We start from the raw sequence: 18,733 nt of genomic DNA, 5'->3' as shown, positions 1-18,733 counted from the left end.
TCACCCTTCCCCATCTACAGGAACGAAGGGCGATTTGTGCGAACCCCGGGCTCTCCACCTCGCCATTGCCGAATCGGCGGCTCCCTCGCCCTCCGCCGGACGCTCCGGCGGCGGGAGGACTGGGGAGACCCGATTTGCAGCGTGTACATAGTGTAGGAGTGCCTAGGGAGCCAGCCGGTGGCGCCGTGGAGGCGGCAGTGCGACTTGATCGGCTTTTTGCAGTTGTTGGTCTCCCCTTCGACGGCGAAATTCCGGTGGACCAGCTCCTTTCTTCGTGCTCGCTGCTCGGTGGAGAGGCCGTGCACGGTTCCCCCATGCCGGAGATCGAGGGATGGCGATTCCGGCGATTGAAGATCTGGAGAAGGAAGGCGATGTTGAGCGGTGCAACGACGACGGCGGCCATGGGTGTAGGTCCTCAGGGACCGTTGATCGGAGACTTTCTGTTTTGCACGGGGGCTGCTTCGATCCAAGGCGTCAGCGAGCAGCGGCGAACGACGCGTCACCGGCTCGTCCACGGCGTCGGCGTAGTCGGGTTGCAGAGGGGCTTGGTTGTAATTTCCTTTTCTGTGTGGACTTTCAGTAATTTGGCCGTTTAATATCAACTCCTTTTCTCGCAAAATAAATAAATAAACATGATGACTGCCACTCGTATATTTAGAGTGAGTTGGGATTAGTAAATATGAAAGGTGCATAAGTCTTTGTTGTTACATCTAAGAGATAGACAAGAGGTCTTGTGTTCAATTCCCACAATGTTGATTTATTTTGAACCAATTATTTTTCGCGGTCTCTCTATGAAAGCCCATAAAAGACCCATCAATATACAAGTAACTGGCCCAGATCACTTAACGTGTGTAAACCAAACGTAAAGAACAAAACCAAACCGAGAATATCTATTCCTTTTAATAGTAGGTATAGATAAGCGCGTAGGTCGCGCTGGAGCAAAGCCAACGGGATAGATAAGTTTTCTTGTTTACTATGGCGCACAAAGCTAAAGGTAATGTAGATCCGAACACTTTGTCAAATTCGAACATGAATATTATTTTGCAAAAGTGTTTTTTATAAAGCGAACACTTTTCAAATTTGAGAAGAAAAATAAAAAGCTCGAACATTTTCTGAATATGTGAACAAATTTAACACCTTTTGAAAATCACGAACATTTTTAATATGTGAACAATTTTGTGTTAAACGGAAATTTTTTTGAAGCTCTGAACAAAAATTTGGAATTGCATACATTTTTCGAATCCGTGATCAATTTTTGAAACAAGAACATTTTTTCAAACTCAGAAGAAAATTTGAAAATGAAAATATTTTTTAAATTTTCGACCATTTTTTAAAAAACATGAACAGTTTTTATGAAATCAAGAACATTTTTTAAAACTGTGAAATATTCTTAAAACAGTTAAAAGGAACAGGAGAAAAAAAGCAGAAACAACGAAAAAGGAATATGAACATTTTTAAATTCCAAAAAATAATTTGGATATATGAACTTTTTAAAAATTGGCGAACACTTTTTGGAACTCCCAAACCAAACTAGAAACAGAGAAATTTTTACAGATTGCAAACAAATTTTGAAATGGAAACAATTTTGAAACAATTAAACAAAATTGGAAAATACGAACATTTTTCTTAAATTTTGCGAATGAATTTTGAAAAAGGAACATTTTTTCAAACTACTAAACAAAATTTGGAAGCGCGAACATTTTTTCAAATTATGAACAATATTTGAAAGGTGAACATTTTTATAAAATATGCGAACATTTTTATAAAAAATGGAGAATTGTTTTTTGAATTTGGAACAAAAGATAATAACAGGAACATTTTTTAAACTTCTGAACATTGTTTGAATTTTTGAACAAAATTTGAAATTTTTAAGAACAAGAAAGAGAAGAAAAATGAATTACAAAGAAATAGAAAAAATGAAGTAAAGAAACAGATATACGGAAAATAAAAGGTTTTTTTAAAACAAGAACATTTTATGAAACTACGGAAGAAATTTGAAAACGTGATTTTTTTGGAAACACAAACATTTTTTGAAAAACGAGAATTTTTTCGAACTCCCAAATTTTTATAAATTCATTTTTTTTATAAATATGTGAAAGATTTTCAAGAAACGCGAATATTTTTTGAAATAAAAATGAAAAGGATAAAAAGGAAAGAAAAAGAAATAGAAAAAAGGAGAGAAAAGAAAAAAAGTAACATGAAGAAAAAGAAATTGAGACAGGAAAAAAACCGGTTCAGGAACATCCTAGAAAGTTCCCAAAACCAGAAAAAACCGGTTCAGGAACCTCATGGAAGGTTCCCAAAACCGGGATGGCAGAAGCGGTGGGCGGGCCGGCCCAGATCGTCCCTTGCTCGCGAATGTGTGTGCGAAAGCTGAACAACTTGACAACATGCGTCACATAGGATTTTCCCTCCTAACCGGCACTTACAGAGTGTGAACATAATTTTGGCCGTGGCTTCAAATTTTATGAATGTGTTATGAGTTATGACAACACATTCTTTATGGGTACTGACTAGGATTATAGTGAGCTGCCCTAGTGATGGGCACCATTTTGAATTATCGACTAATGTAACTTTGGTCTTAATAAAAAGCTTCAAATGTTTTGGTTCAAATATATACTTTTCCATATTGGTTGGGTGACGTGGTGATCAAAGAATTTGAGTTGCAGGGTGATCTATCAATGAATTGAACTTTATTGAAAAAGCACTCGTTACCAATCGAAAGTTTATTATACCTATAAAGCCTTACTAGCAGGTAGTGCGCGGCGGCACGCCGCGCCATAAGGACTCCATAAGGACTGATAAGCCATTTAGTTTTTTTTGTTGTAATATTTGGTAAGTCGTCCCAAGATTTGATTCGTTGTAGAGTAGTTCATACAAGAAAGGGTACATCTATTTGGTACATACATAGGTGATCTATACAACATGTAGTGATAGTAGGTACTCGATGCAGAATTACGAAGCTCTTGCTCTCTTCTTATACCTATGATGTTGATCCCACAGCCGGGTTTGTCTCTCTGATGTAGTGGTAGTGAAATAACCACTGCTGGTCGCAATAGACATATCATCACCAACCAACCTACCCAAGCCGATCCACGCAAGCATGCCTCTTCCTCTTTGCTAGGTGAGTAATCTAAAGAATAGCAATACATACAACATTGTAATTCAATAGAAATCAGGTTAAGAAGCAATATATTCATTCAAAAGCAGCAAACAGTACACTTGAAATATCAATGAAGCACACATGTGCAATACTATGGAACAACCTCATATTATCCGAAAGCGTTTGAAATTCTCTAATTGTTATACGCCATTCTAACATTATTTTCTTGAACAACCTTTCTACCTGTCCCAGCCATATCATACATGCAAAAAACATACTTCAGTACATAGGCTGCTATAGCCAAATATGGACACCAGGTGTCCAATAATCAAGACCATAACATCATGACAGAGAAGAAATAGAACTTGGACCTAGTCAATATCATTATCTCAATCTGAGACGAATGCTCTCTCTCTCTCTTCAGATTTACTGAACGTGGTTAGTACTGAAAATAGAGCCCAATCTCTAGCATAAATCATATTTTTAACGAAGCATGTAGGTGAATAAAATCCAAGCTGCTCCATGGAAATGAGTGGCTAACTCAATACACAAGTGGAACTTGAATTTTAAGCTAAAGAAGAAATGAATGAGCTCGGAAATTTGGAATAAACCATTGAGAACTCAAGTGAATGATCTCACTTGAAGCCTGGGCCTTGGCAATTCAACATGAACATGTCTTCTCTGCCTACCAAGAAACTGCAATGTTTCAATCATCTTCTTGCTAGCTACAAATTTTGCAAGACACTGGAAACATATAAGGGAAGGGACGACAAAACATAGCAAATAACAAGGATATACATTGGTTCAAAGGGAAGCAAAGAAATGACATCTACTATGGCCCAGTTTTGGAGACCATTAATCAGTTAAGCAAATAGAAAAATATTTACATAGTATATAGTGTAACAGTAGGACAGTATATTATTCACCAAAAGAGCGCTTCTGCAAGCACAAGAGCCACTCCAATTTCCCAAGGAATTCAAAAAATTAACTTCTATCAAGGTGAACAGTTGTTGTGTTCTTTTAACCAATTCAATTAAAACGCATTATGTGCAAGGCGGTACAACTCATCTCCTCTAATTATAATATGGATATACTGCATAACAAAGGAAACCTTATTTAGAGCTACAGCTACGAAATTAAAACTCCAATTGACCACTGAACCTTACAACATAGCCGTTAAGTATAGAGAGACACATAAAAACCTGGATCTGCTACAAAGATGGTTCTTGTACGATTAGCTGAATATATAGTACTATAAACGCTAAGTGCAACTATGCAAGCTTTTATCTACCAATCACAAAAATACAAATGGCAATAGTAAATGATATTAAGCAATATAATAGGTCAAGAGCGTAGTTGGCTTGGCTCTGAATTTACCCTTCACCTTGCTGCCATGGCATAAATGCTATGAAACTGAATCACAAAAATACTTGAAGAGATAGCTGCAGAACCGTAAAGAGCATAAAACCTCATGTGAATACGTTTGGAATATTAATCTTCTCTATCAAAATTTCCAGAGAGAAAATTAATAGCTGATTGTGAGGTCCAAATTCAGTTACATAACCAACAAATACTCTCAAATTAAATTCACAAAAGCACCAGCTTTGAACTATGGAGTAAATAGAAAAATCTACAAAAAAGAAGAGTCTCAACAGAATAGGGAAGGCTGTGTTATCAATGGCCCCACATACAGGAGCTTCCATCACATACAGAAGCTTCCATCAAAAGGCTTGAAACCTGCAAAGTAATGTACAAGGATGCTCCATCTCATGCATAAGCTTTGTCAGTGTCACTATGAAAAACCTTATTTACATACTTCAGTCTTTACTGTCCGAGGTTTTTCAGGCACATGAATATTGGTGCTGCCTGCAATGTTCACAAGCGATAGCAGACGATTGGCAATGCTATATCTGAAAATTTATAGTAATCACTGGAAAATCTTGCACAATGAAATGAACTCATAGAAACTGAGAGCAGATCCATTATTCTAAGAACACCCATCATATGTCATTTGGGATCAATAAAATTTTCTTCTTGTTCTGTTACTGGTTTGCAATTAAGAGCCTTCATTTTTCACTTCTCTAAACGACTCAAATGAATACCAGGCACAAATTTATTGTCTTGCATCCATGGCTCTAGAGTGCTTGCGTACAAACCGAATAAACACATGTAAAAGCTAATGCTAGGAAAAGAAATCCATAGACGAAATCTACTGAACGCAGAACTCATGTAAACTTATTTTCGAAATTCAGACAGAGCAGGCACACACCAGCATACATGGCCGCCATCCGCCCCGTCGACGCCTGCTCGCAGCGGCCGAGCGGGCACGCCGGCGGCCGCAGGCCACCGAGGCTCGCCATGAGCGTGAATATGACCAATGAGGCAAGGACTGCGCGCACGCATGGCATGAAGTGGCCAGAGGAGCAGATGAACGCATGTGCATACAGTAAATCGATTAATTGTCAGTTCTTGCCACTTCGTCCACTGCAAAATTATGTGCTGCAAAGTAAATCCCATATACTACAAAATAAACAACATGAGATCAACTTTTTCTTGACAGTAAGAAACAGCAAATCATCAGATCAGCCAAACTTATCTCAAATCAACAAATTTCACTGAAACCACATGGAAACCTTCCAATTTTCAGAAGAAACAGAAATCAAGAATAGAAGCTCGAACTAATTAGTCACATCACTCATCCATCCCAGAAACTTTGTAGATCGAAGCCTTTAAACAGGAGTCTGTACCCAACTACGAAGCTCACCTTTGGATGAATAATATGGGGATTTGGCCTCACCGATGGGAGCGGTGTGTCATACGACTGGATGCCCGTGGTCACCCTCACATCGGGCCAGTCCATCTGACGTTGTTGTTCCCTCGCGTGCATATTGGACCTTGTGTGGCTCCCCGCCGGGCGGATCTCACCACACAATACGGACCTGACCGGCCATCGTACGGGCATCATAGCACCATGGGATGGCGACGGCGAGGCTCATCACAGTGGGCAGCAGTGAGGTCCATCTCCCACAGCTCCCGACGCCGCCGCCACGCCTCCTTTGGCCACTGCACCATCCCCGCTCCTCCCCTCATCCATCTCGCACCTATCCATCACTGAGGCGGGGAGACTGGGAGCTGGGGCGCGTAGACGCGTCGGATACGACGCTAGCCTAGCCGAGGCGACAACTCCCTCCGACGATGGCGTGGGGAGGGCTCCGATGGTGAGGGTCACCGGCGGCCTCGACGGGCGCTTTTGGAAACAGGACAGGCCGACAGGGGGATGGGGATGGACGGGAGGGAAAGGGATTAGGTGACATGCACTTGACTTGCGGCCTAAATTCATATTTAAACATTGTAAAAAAATTTGAAAAAAATCATGCATGTTCATAGCACATATTAAGATAATCCCTAAAAAATTCATATCAAAATTCGAAACATACATCAAGAAGCAAAAAAGAGAAATCACCGTGTGACTTGCGGCCTAAATTCATATTTAAATACTGTAAAAAAATCTGAAAAAAATCATGCATGTTCATAGCACATATTAAGATAATCTCTAAAAAATTCAGATCAAAATTCGAAACATACATCAAGAAGCAAAAAAGAGAAATCTGTTATAAATAGTTGCGAATGGTTCTCTGTATACTATTCACATATGAGTTTCTCTTTTTTGCTTCTTGGTGTATGTTTCGAATTTTGATCTGAATTTTTTTAAAATTATTTTAATATGTGCTATGAACATGTATGATTTTTTTAGATTTTTTTACAATGTTTAATATGAATTTGGACCGCAAGTCACACGATGACATGTAAAGGTGCATGTCACCTGATCCCTGTCCATCAGGGACACCGAGAGATGAGCCCGTCGGGTGGACTTCTTTTATATCCGCAAAGAGCGGCGGTGTCACGAGATTGGACTCGAGGCTTCGAGAGAGACAAGAAAAATATCTACAAAATCGCAGCGCAGGACATGTACAGCCCAGAAGGCCTAGTCAAAGTGCAAACCGCTTAAGAAAACACACGTGAAAAACGCTACAGGCCTGAGATAAAAGAAAATATATGATCGAAGGTTCTACCATGCGTCACACTTGTCAAATCCACACGGTGGGATAGAAACGTGGCAAGCGAAGGAAACGAAGCACTTTGTCACACGTGTAATTTTTACAGGCACCGTGAAAAAAATTCAAAAAAACCAGGGAAAAGAATCCCTTACGGGCCTAGTCTTCTTAGTATTTTGAGTTTGATCAGATAAGATTTTGGTAAATGTTGTTTGCATCCTTTTCAATTACCAATCCTATTTGTGGTTTTGCTGAACTAGTGTCGATTGTCTAATCTGTTAATTTTATATGAGGAAAACGACCGTTGCTGATGGGCTGATATTTTTTCACACGTCTCTTTGTTCTGATATCTCCCATTTTGAATTATTGGCCCTATATAGTTTTTGCTCCCGCGTGATTATCCATCGATCGCCATCTATCTTGGGTCACATATCAACCTCTTAATGTGGATTTCCAGCAGAAGCTTCTGGCCTAATTCATTTCCGTGTCATTGATAATTAGTATGTACCATAGCGAGTAAAAAGGTAGTCTTCCAAATGCCCTCTTCACGAACTCTGATTTGGTGGTATCCTAACCTCAAATCGAGTTTAGAGAATACCGAGGAACCAACGAGTTGATCATACAGATCGTTGATCCGGGGAAGCGGATATTGTTCTGAATTGTTGCATGGTTGATAAGTCGGTAGTCTTGGACCAAACGATTTGTACCATCCTTGTTCTTAACAAAGAGAGAAGGGGCACCCCATGCGGAAGAGCTAGAACGAATGAATCCTTTGCAAAGTGATTCTTCGATTTCCTTCTTAAGCTCGAGAAGTTCATGTGGTGGCATCTTGTATGGGCGCTTGGCGATAGGAATGATGCCCGGTTTCAAGTCTATGACAAACTTGACAGCTCTGGCAGGGGGTATTCCTGAAAGTTCTTCTGGAAAGACATGCTGGAAGTCACGGACAGCCGAAATGTTCTCGATGCTAATCAGCAATGATGCATTCAAAGCATTCACCGCGTATATCTGGGTTTCGGCATTCTGGATTAATTGAGTTGTGTAGTTGACTATCTGGCCAGAAGGGTGTATGAGCTCAACTGTTTTGGCAGCACAGTCGATCAAAGCATTGTGGATTTTCAACCAATCGGTACCAAGAATGACATCTATGTTGGAAGGTCCAAGGGAAATAAGAGAAGCACAGAAGACTAGACCTTCAATTTTGATTTGGTTATGGGGGCTTACCATTGTGGTTTGCCACTTGGAACCCAAGGATTGCATCGCTAAAGGAGTGGGCAAATATTCCATGGCGAAGCCGTGCAGCTGTGCAAACTGCCGGGACACAAATGAATGTGATGCTCCTGAGTCAAAAAGAACAGAAGTTGGAACTGAATTAACTAGGAGGGTTCCCATCACAACGGTTGGTTCATTCTGAGCTTCTTCTGCTTTAACATGGTTGGCATGACCAATTACAATAGCAGATGGTCTGACATTGGAATATCTGGCCTGGCGAGCTTGTGCACCATGACACCGATTCAGGCGACATTTGATAGCACACTGTCCTGGCTGTCCACACTTGTGGCATAAACCACCATTAGGAGGAGGGGCCATAGCACTGGGTTGTACACCTTGAATCTTGAGTTGCTTCGGCGATGGGGGAAGACGAGGTGCAACATAAGAAGGCCTCAGTGCTGGAGCAGGTTGGTGATGTACATTGTGCGGAATCCACACTCTGCGCTTCTGAGAAGACGGGCCCGAAGATGAACCAACGTCACGAGTGTGTTTGAGCGAATCCTAGTACTCGGTCTGACTAGTTCCTGCCTGAATAGCTTTGCTGATAAGTGTTGCAAAGTCTGTGAATTCATGGATACTAAGGGCATGTTTCAAATTAGGATCTAATCTTTCTCGGAACTTCTCCTGCTTGCGTGCGTCGGTGGAGACGTCATCTTCAGCATAGCGAGACAGTTTATGAAATTCCCTCTGATATTCATCCACTCTCATCTTGCCTTGAGTGAGGTTCAGGAATTCCTTCTTCCTTTTGTCCACCAGTCCTTGAGGAATGTGTCGTGCACGGAAGGCAGTCTGGAATTCAAGCCAAGTGGCGAAGGTTCCAATAGGGAGCATACGCCCGTGGCTTTCCCACCATTGTGCAGCTGGACCCTTCGGGTGAAAAGCCACAAAGGTGACGTAACTGACAGGGGCAACATTAGCTGACTCCATCTCGAATAGGATGCCATGAAGCCAATCGTCGGCATCCATAGGATTGGAAGAGTTGCGGAAATGGAAGGGTCGAGGCGCACAAACTCCTGAAGTGAGATCAGGTCAGGCTCCTAACGAGCGTTGTTGTTTCCCATGCGGTCCACTAAGCTCTGTTGGGAAACATTGCATGGAAAACAAAAAAAATCTATGCACACGCAAGATCTATCAAGGAGATGCATAGAAAGGGGAGGGGGAGAGTGTGTCTACATACCCTCATAGACCGTAAGCAGAAGCATTTCACAACGCGGTTGATGTAGTCGAACTTTCTTCGTGATCCAACTAATCGAGTACTGAACATATGACACCTCCGCATTCAGCACACGTTCAGCTCGGTGATGTCCGGGCCTTCTTGATCTAGCAAGACGGCGAGGGAGTGGATGAGTTCCGACAGCACGACGGTGTGGTGACGATGATGGTGATGCGATCTTCGCAGGGCTTCGCCTAAGCTCTATGAAAATATGACCGAAGGAGTAAATGGTGGACGGGGGCGCCGCATACGGCTAAGACAATCTTGTAGTGTGCTAGGCTCCCCCTCTCCCACATATATATAGGTGGGGGGAGGAGGCAGCCTGGAGGCACCCCAAGTGGGGCTGAATCCCACTTGGGGTCCTGCCCCAAGTCGCGCCCCCTGCCATGTATGAGTGCAGGAGGAAGGAAGGGGAGGGTGGCGCCCCCCCTTTTCCTTTCTCACTTGAGGAGGGAAAGGAAGGAGGGGCCACCCTCCCCTTTACTTCACCTAGGGCTTGTTGTCCAAAAAGGGGCGCACCAGAGGCTGGTCTGTCCCCCCCTTTTGTAATGCCCCGAGCTCGATGTGCCAGGTGTTGTCCAGTTATTCGTTGTTGTTACCATGTCATTGCTTGCGTGTCATGCATTGCATATCATGTCATCATGTGCATTTCATTTGCATACGTGTTCGTCTCATGCATCCGAGCATTTTTCCCGTTGTCCGTTTTGCAATCTGGCGCTTCGTTCTCCTCCGGTGGTCAATTCTACCTTTCTTTCATGTGTGGGGATTAAACATTTCTGGGTTGGACCGAGACTTGTCATGCGGCCTTGGTTTACTACCGGTAGACCGCCTGTCAAGTTTCGTGCCATTTGGACTTCGTTTGATACTCCAACGGTTAACCGAGGGACCAAAAAGGCCTCGTGTGTGTTGCAGCCCAACACCCCTCCAATTTGGCCCCAAACCCACCTAACTCTGCTCCATCATCTAGAGCGTTCGATCACGATCGCGTGGCCGAAAACCGCACCTCATTTGGACTCTCCTAGCTCCCTCTACCTATAAATATGTGGCCATCCCCGAAATTTTCGCGGATGAACCCTAAAAACTCCTCCTCTCGCGCCGCCGGACGTGTCCACACCGCGCCGGACGTGTCCACCGCCCGCCGCCACCTCACTCCCACCAATGGGGAGCCGCCACCTCAGCCGCGCCGCCGCTTCGGGCCAATCCCCGCGCGCCACCTGGCCTCCTCCTCCCTCCTCCGCCGCCACGGGCCAGGGCGGCCCAGATCTGGCCCGCGGGGCCCGGATTCGCCATCGCCCGACCGTGCGCCCCCGCGCCTCCGCCCGCCGTTCGTCGCCGGCGCCGCCCATCACCGCCTCCGCCCTACGCCGTCGCCACCTTGCGCCTCCCCGCGCCGCCGCCTGCATCGCCGCGCCGCCGCACGCGCTCCACCGGCGCCGCCCCTCGCCTCCGGCCGCCGCGCTACCGCAAGCACCGTGCCTCGCCGCCCGAGACGCCGGCCATCTCCTCCGCCGCCTCGTCGCGGGTCACCGCCGCCCTCTGCGCCGTCCCTCGTCGCCGGAACCTCGCCGGAGTTCGCGCCACCTCGCCGGAGTTTCGGTCCGGCCGGATCTGGATCAGATCCACCAACCCCGCCATCCAAACGCCTCCCCATGTCCCGGATCTAGCCATCCCGCACCACCTCATCCCGCGTTGACTTTTCGCGGAGGTAAAATTCCGTTAAGTCCCAGTTTTCTCAGATCCAAGTGCCTCTGTTCATAGCTCCGTAACTTTGCATTCGTAGCTCCGATTCATGCATATAGCATATCAAAATGTTCATCTCAGAGAGTACATCATTTCATTCCATTGCATCATTTTCATTTGAGTTCATCTTGATGCCCGAAATTCTGTTCGAAGAGGGCTGCTTGAGTTAATTGTCAGATCTGCTACTCCGTTTAGTACTTTTGTCGTTTTTGCCATGATTATTGTGTGCATGATATGCCCATGAGTTCTACATGTGTTTTGTTAAGGGTTTTGCCATCTTTCCAGAGGTGCAACCCATGTATTTTTAGGATGTGTGTGGTGTCTTGTGCAAGCTTGCAAAGTGGTGCACTTGCTAATTCTGTTTTCAGGGACTTAGTAATTTCACTAAGTCCTGGAGCTGTTTATCTCATGTTGCCATATGTTCATGTTGTTTCCTAGTGATCCGTGCCTCTTTTGAGGATGATCAGTAAGGGAGTTTTGTTAATATTGTAGTGCTCTATCCATCCATGTCTTTTTTTGCAATTATGGAGCACCCTAGCTTGAGTCAATCGAGCTCTACTTTTGCTACTTTGTGAATCTGGACAGATTGTCAACTTGTTTGCAATTTTGCCGGTGAAGTTGTAGTTGACCCGTGCATGCTATGCTATTGTTATTGCCATGTCTAGCTTGTGTTTTGTACCTTCTTTAAGGGTGTATGCTTGTCTTGCCATGACTTGCACCGTAGTGAGTGCATCAAGCTCGTAAACATGCCTACTTGAGTTATATTTCAGCATGTGCCAGTTTTCACTAAGTATGAAAACTGATTATGTTTTTGCTATGTTCACATGCTTGCAATTATATTTTCTGATCCCTTTTGGCTCAAGGTCACTAAGGGACTTTTGTTAAGCTCTTTGAGTATCTCAATGCCATGCTTTACTTTTCCATGATCAGGTCCTGTAGCATGTAGTTTTGTTACTCCGAAGAGGGCTACCTGATCTGAAATTCCAGACAAGTGTTGATTTCACTTAAGTCTGAGATCTGTTTGCCATTTGCATTTTTGCCATGCTTGTTTGAACCTGTTGATGGATGATTTGGCCGTAGCTCAGTGCTAGACTTTTGTTAAGCATGTTGTGTGCATCCCTGCCATGTATTTTGTTGTCTTGTTTGGGTGCTGTAGCATGTTCCTTTCATTGCATTTAGAGGCCTACTTGCTGTAAATCGCAGACCGGTGTCATTTTTGAATTGCTTGCCATTTCCAAACCGTAACTCCGATTCCGGCGTTCTTTATATCGTTTTCAAGCGGTTTCATCTCATCTTTCCAGTGGCACACTTGGATTTCCAAGTTGAGGCCAGGTTCATGCGTTTTCCTGTCATATCTTGCATTTGGCATCCCGCATCGCATCCCGCATAGCATATCATCATTTCATCATATTGCTTGTTCTTGCACATGGTTGATTGTATCCTTGTTGCTTGTTTGTCTTGTTTGGGTAGATCCGGGAGACGAGTTCGCTAACGAGGAGCCCGTTGAGTTTGCTTTCGAGGATCCAGTCAACTATGACAACTGTGCAGGCAAGATGATCATACCCTCGAAATCACTACTATCTTTGCTATACTAGTTTGCTCGCTCTTTTGCTATGCCATTGCTACGATGCCTACCACTTGCTTGCAAGCCTCCCAAATTTCCATGTCAAACCTCTAACCCACCTTTGTCCTAGCAAACCGTTGATTGGCTATGTTACCGCTTTGCTCAGCCCCTCTTATAGCGTTGCTAGTTGCAGGTGAAGTTTGGAGGTCGTTCCTTGTTGGATCATCTTTTATGTACTTGTTGGGATATCATTATATTGCCATGTTATCTTAATGCATCTATATACTTGGTAAAGGGTGGAAGGCTCGGCCTTTCGCCTAGTGTTTTGTTCCACTCTTGCCGCCCTAGTTTCCGTCATATCGGTGTTATGTTCCCAGATTTTGCGTTCCTTACGCGGTTGGGTTATAATGGGAACCCCTTGACATTTCGCCTTGATTAAAGCTTTTCTAGCAATGCCCAACATTGGTTTTACCATTCGCCACCTAGCCCTTTTCTTTCCCTTGGGTTCTGCAGACTCAAGGGTCATCTTATTTTACCCCCCCGGGCCAGTGCTCCTCTGAGTGTTGGTCCAACGGAGCGATGTCCGGGGCTACCAGGGGCAACTCTGGGCTGGCCTACCCGACGCCTGGCTCATTTGAGTGTGCCCTGAGAAAGAGATATGTGCAGCTCCTATCGGGATTTGTCGGCACATTCGGGAGGTGTTGCTGGTCTTCTTTTAACCTGTCGAAGTGTCTTGAATTACCGAGATACCGAGTCTGATCAGAACGTCTTGGGAGGAGGTCTATTCCTTCGTTGACCGTGAGAGCTTGTCATGGGCTAAGTTGGGACTCCCCTGCAGGGATTGAACTTTCGAAAGCCGTGCCCGCGGTTATGGGCAGATGGGAATTTGTTAATGTCCGGTTGTAGATAACTTGAACCTTATTTAATTAAAATGAATCAACTGAGTGTGTTACCGTGATGGCCTCTTCTCGGCGGAGTCCGGGAAGTGGACGCGGTGTTGGAGTAATGTTTGCGCAGGTTGCTCTCTAGTTTCTCGCTCGTGCTTTGCCTCCTCTTCTCGCTCTCCTTTGCGAATAAGTTAGCCACCATACTTGCTAGTCGCTTGCTGCAGCTCCACTCATATTTTACCTTGCCTTACCTATAAGCTTAAATAGTCTTGATCGCGAGGGTGCGAGATTGCTGAGTCCCTGTGGCTCACAGATTACTATTACACCAGATGCAGGGCCTGATGATTCCGCTCCAGCAGACGCGTATGAGCTCAAGTGGGAGTTCGACGAAGACTCTCAACGTTACTATGTTTCCTTTCCCGATGATCAGTAGTGGTGCCCAGTTGGGGGTGATTGGGACCGTGTCGCATGTTGGGTTCTCTTTTATTTTGGCGCCGTAGTCAGGCCATGAGTGTTTGGAGGATGTAATGTTATTTATGTACTTGATTGACGTGGCGAGTGTAAGCCAACTATGTAATCTCCCCTTTATTATTTATATTACATGGGATGTTGTGAAGATTGCCTAACTTGCGACATATGCCTTCAATGCGATTATGTCTCTAAGTCGTGCCTCGACACGTGGGAGCTATAGTCGCATCGAGGGTGTTACAAGTTGGTATCAGAGCCTTCCCTGACCTTAGGAGCCCCATTGCTTGATCGTTTTAGCGGCCGAGTTGTGTCTAGAAAAATGTTTTGAGTCTTTTAGGAATTATATATCGGAGAGATTAGGAATTCTTTTTACTTCCCAGTCTCCTCATCGCTCTGGTAAGGCATCCTGACGTAGAGTTTTGACTCTTCTCTTCTCAAATTTCACTAAAAAAAATTTTAGGATCACGCGGGTATCTTGGAATCGTTCCGATGGTTTTATGATGAGAACATTGTCTTGGTGCCTCCTGTCAGGGGTTTAGTGGAAGTGGCCCGGGGAGTTGAGCTCTGAGGTGTTGTCATCATAATTTTATCGTTGCAGTTCTGGAATACCTGAGTTTAGTACGCCGACATCGAAAATCTCTTTTATGCAGTTCGTTGGTGAGATAACCTCGACGCCACCCAGTACTGGGGTGGGAGTTCGGGAGTATCGCCATAACTCGTATAACGGATGCTTTTCGAAGGTTGAGGTCGATGATTTACGAAGGTTTCTTGGTTATGTGTTGAAGGATGGATACAGCTGGATGTAGGATTTGTTAGTTTGGGTGAGATATTATGCTTCCCCTGTATCCCCAACACCTGATTGCATAACCGGAAAATTTCGGGAGTTTCATAGGTGGGAATTCAAGTAGCTCTTAGAATTTCTTTCCGACGGATGTATGATATGAAATTGGGGTTCGACGTCTAGTGGTCCGCCTATTCACGGTCGGTTTTACAGTGGTCTCGTTGTGTCTTAAAGAGTCCTTGGCTATGCTGACTCGGGGACGCTTCATATGTCATGTGCACTGCCTTGTACATGATGGTGCTGTACGGTCGAGCTCGTGTAGGCCCCACCACGAAAACTTCGGACGAAATCTCTATCATATGTTTGTTCTGGCTTATTTTGCAAGCCAATCCTTTGTTTTGTTTTGAGTTGGGGTATTCGAGTTGCTTCAAAGTCAAATGTTGATCCCATACCTTTCCTAAGCGGTGTTCTCATACTTCGATGTGAATACTAATCTTTCTCGATCATCGAGTTTGTCATTTCAATTTCTTTTCACCGGCGTGTTTCTCTTCAAGTGGATCCGATCATTTCAACAACCACAAGATCAAGTATCAGTTCTTCTCAATGGTGTTTGTTTCATCCGTCTCCAAGTTGCCTTTGTTTTTCCCGCCCACCCACCCTTTTTCTTCAAGGACCCAGATTTCTTAATCACTATCCATTTTATTGATGGAAGTCTCTCCATTCTTTTTCCTTCATGTTTTTACCCGGTGTTCCTCATGAAGATGTTCTACTAGTTTGTCATTCTTCATTCTTTTCTTCTCCGGTGGATTCAATTCAAGCTTTCGGTGTTGATCATATCTTTTTCCTCGTTTCAAATACCCTATCATGCTGGTGCTCCTCATATTCTTTCACTTCTCGCTATTCATTTGTTCCGGTGCCCTGAAGATATCTCAGAAGGCTCGCCTTGTCATCCAAGATCCGTTCAACCTATTTCGAGGATGTTCCCTCATTCAAGTCATTTAATTCAACCGGTGCAATCTCCCTTCCAAATGATTCTACGGTGTTTCTTTTGAGTGGGCCCTAACCCACAGGTCTTTCCCAGGATCTTACCTGACTCTTCTTATTCTCCCGGAGTTATTCTCAAATTCATTTCAAGTTTGGCGTAAGAATAAATTGCCATCAGTCAAATGTCTTTCTCCAAGATCGGTTAAATTCTTTTCATCGTTGGTTCAACCTCTTCGTTTTGATTCTTCCGGAGTACCTAAACGATTCTTGGTGGTGTTTCTCGTTGTCATTCTCATCTTTTGAAGACCGAAGAAGCGTTTCTCTTTAATCTTGCTCCATTCTCTTCAAGATTCGTGATTCTAGTTTGTTGCCATCCTCTCGTAATTGTTTTGATCGTGAGAATTCTTTTCACCCATCCGGAACAATTCAAGATTCTTTTCAGTTTGTTTCTCCGGAGTCCATCATCTCAGAATTTATTCATTCTCAGCTTTCAGCTATGGTTCTCTAAATCTTACCGGTGTTTCGTTCAAGTGATCTCTTCGTTCTCATGTATCTAAATTCTCTCAAGCATCTTCGTTTAATTACTAATTCTTCCTGGTGTGTCTTCATGTTTTAATCGTTCTTTTTAATTCTTACAGTGGTTCGTTCAAGATTCTTATTACCTTGTTATTATATCAATTCATTCGTGGTTTCAATTCTACCGGTGGTTCATTGAAAACCTTATCATGTTTGCGCTATATCTATCTTAATCCTTTCTACGAGAATAAGTAGTACGGCAAATCCACTACTTGTCATCAATTTAAATTGGTGAAGGATAAGCATAACGTAATTCTTATTCTTGTTCATCCAAGTGATTAATTCCTTATTCCGGAGGTGCATCAACTTCTTGATTCCAATTGCGTTCAGCTTTTCTTTTCCCAGAGTTTCAAGATCTCTCTTTTATCTCGTCGCAAGCTTCATCTAATCATTGCAAGGCTTCAACCTTATTCTTTTAATCCTCCATTTCGTTTGATCTTTTTTTTACCGGAGTTTTCACGAAGGCTCGACGTGGTGAGTCATCAAGTATTTAATTCCTTCTCGAAGTGTTCATCGAGATTCTTTTCTAAGGAGCTCAAGCATTCTTCATATTGCAATCCGGAGTGCAATTCTTTCTTCCGTATCATTGGAGATGGTATTGTGTCATTCTTGATAATCTGAGTTCATGTTTCATGATTCGAATGTTGTTAAGAATGAGATATTTAAATCCATCAACCTCTTCATTGGAATTATCTTGGGTTATATTTCACCTAAAACTTCCCCTAAGGATTGTTGCTATCTATGGTGCTTATAACTGACCCAAGTTCTTCATTTATCCTCCCGGTGAAATAAGTTTCTCGTCTCCTTGTTCATATCAATACAATTTTTTCCCGTGAGTGGCAGGTTGTCACCTCATAATTTGAGATGTATTCCATAAGACCATATCAACCTTATTCTTTTCGTTGGTCCGTTCGACCCTTCTCCTAAAGATGCCTTCTCAAGCTCTTTTGTGGCAGAAGTTGGCATTTTTTTTCTCCATCCTTCTATTTCAATTATCTATCTTCTATTCTTTTGTTTCGGAGGTATTGTGATGTCGCTCTTCTCAACCCATCATCTCTTTTGCCTAAGATCATGTTCTTTTCATGATTGTCCATTTAACCGGAGTGTCGTGTCCTCTGCTCAAGCTCCTTTTCTTCCTATCTAGTCTTTCATCTCTTTTCAACCGGAGTGCCGCCAGAATTCGTTCTTCCTTATTTCTTTTTCTAACGGAGTGTTTGCAACTTCGTTCATCTTCGTCGTATTCTTTTCTCGAAATGGCTTAACCTTTTCAGGGTTCTTTGGTTTCACTCGTTTGTCAATGAAGCAACTTAGTTTTACCTCTCCTCTTTTCTCTTTCGTTTTTTCCTCCGGTGCCATTCTAGATCTCGGGACGAGATCCTCTCATAGTGGTTGAGTGTTGTAACGCCCCGATCCCGATGTGCCAGGTGTCGTCCAGTTATTCGTTGTTGTTACCATGTCATTGCTTACGTGTCATGCATTTCATATCATGTCATCATGTGCATTTCATTTGCATACGTGTTCGTCTCATGCATCCGAGCATTTTTCCCGTTGTCCATTTTGCAATCCGGAGCTTCGTTCTCCTCCGGTGGTCAATTCTACCTTTCTTTCATGTGTGGGGATTAAACATTTCTGGGTTGGACCGAGACTTGTCATGCGGCCTTGGTTTACTACCGGTAGACCGCCTGTCAAGTTTCGTGCCATTTGGACTTCGTTTGATACTCCAACGGTTAACCGAGGGACCGAAAAGGCCTCGTGTGTGTTGCAGCCCAACACCCCTCCAATTTGGCCCAAAACCCACCTAACTCTGCTCCATCATCTAGAGCGTTCGATCACGATCGTGTGGCCGAAAACCGCACCTCATTTGAACTCTCCTAGCTCCCTCTACCTATAAATATGTGGCCATCCCTGAAATTTTCGCGGATGAACCCTAAAAACTCCTCCTCTCGCGCCGCCGGACGTGTCCACACCGCGCCGGACGTGTCCACCGCCCGCCGCCACCTCACTCCCACCAATGGGGAGCCGCCACCTCAGCCGCGCCGCCGCTCCAGGCCAATCCCCGCGCGCCACCTGGCCTCCTCCTCTCTCCTCCG

The 18,733-nt window shown here is 44.0% G+C and overlaps 2 protein-coding genes and 1 long non-coding RNA gene across 3 annotated transcripts in view; 1 reads left to right on the top strand and 2 right to left on the bottom strand.

Moving 5' to 3' along the window:
- Positions 1 to 3,175: 3,175 nt before the first annotated feature.
- Positions 3,176 to 6,024, bottom strand: LOC125510623 (uncharacterized). The gene is made up of 2 exons (XR_015602268.1): positions 5,373 to 6,024; positions 3,176 to 5,013 (listed from the first exon to the last, which is right to left on the bottom strand). It is a non-coding gene; the product is annotated as an uncharacterized LOC125510623 (long non-coding RNA).
- Positions 6,025 to 7,734: 1,710 nt separating this feature from the next.
- LOC147991161 (uncharacterized) lies at positions 7,735 to 8,748 on the bottom strand. Its single transcript, XM_087538551.1, has one exon. The coding sequence runs from the start codon at positions 8,746 to 8,748 to the stop codon at positions 7,735 to 7,737; it is 1,014 nt and encodes a 337-aa protein (XP_087394677.1).
- Positions 8,749 to 10,801: 2,053 nt separating this feature from the next.
- The window catches only part of LOC125532432 (uncharacterized), a 68,867-nt gene continuing 60,935 nt past the window's right edge, over positions 10,802 to 18,733 (top strand). Inside the window, exon 1 of the mRNA XM_087538550.1 lies at positions 10,802 to 11,106. Within this exon, the coding sequence (XP_087394676.1) occupies positions 10,802 to 11,106 (305 nt within the window). The remainder of the gene's footprint in view (positions 11,107 to 18,733) is intronic.

The sequence above is a fragment of the Triticum urartu genome, chromosome 1A, assembly GCF_056163025.1.
Source record: "Triticum urartu cultivar PI428250 chromosome 1A, HENAU_Tu73, whole genome shotgun sequence".
Classification (NCBI taxonomy): Eukaryota; Viridiplantae; Streptophyta; class Magnoliopsida; order Poales; family Poaceae; genus Triticum; species Triticum urartu.
The sequence above is the reverse complement of the archived record's forward strand: the minus strand, read 5'-3'. Positions and strand labels throughout refer to the sequence as shown.

Bases quoted from the DNA above. Each gene is read 5' to 3' on its own strand.
- LOC147991161 (XM_087538551.1), bottom strand. From the start codon at position 8,748: ATGGCCCCTCCTCCTAATGGTGGTTTATGCCACAAGTGTGGACAGCCA.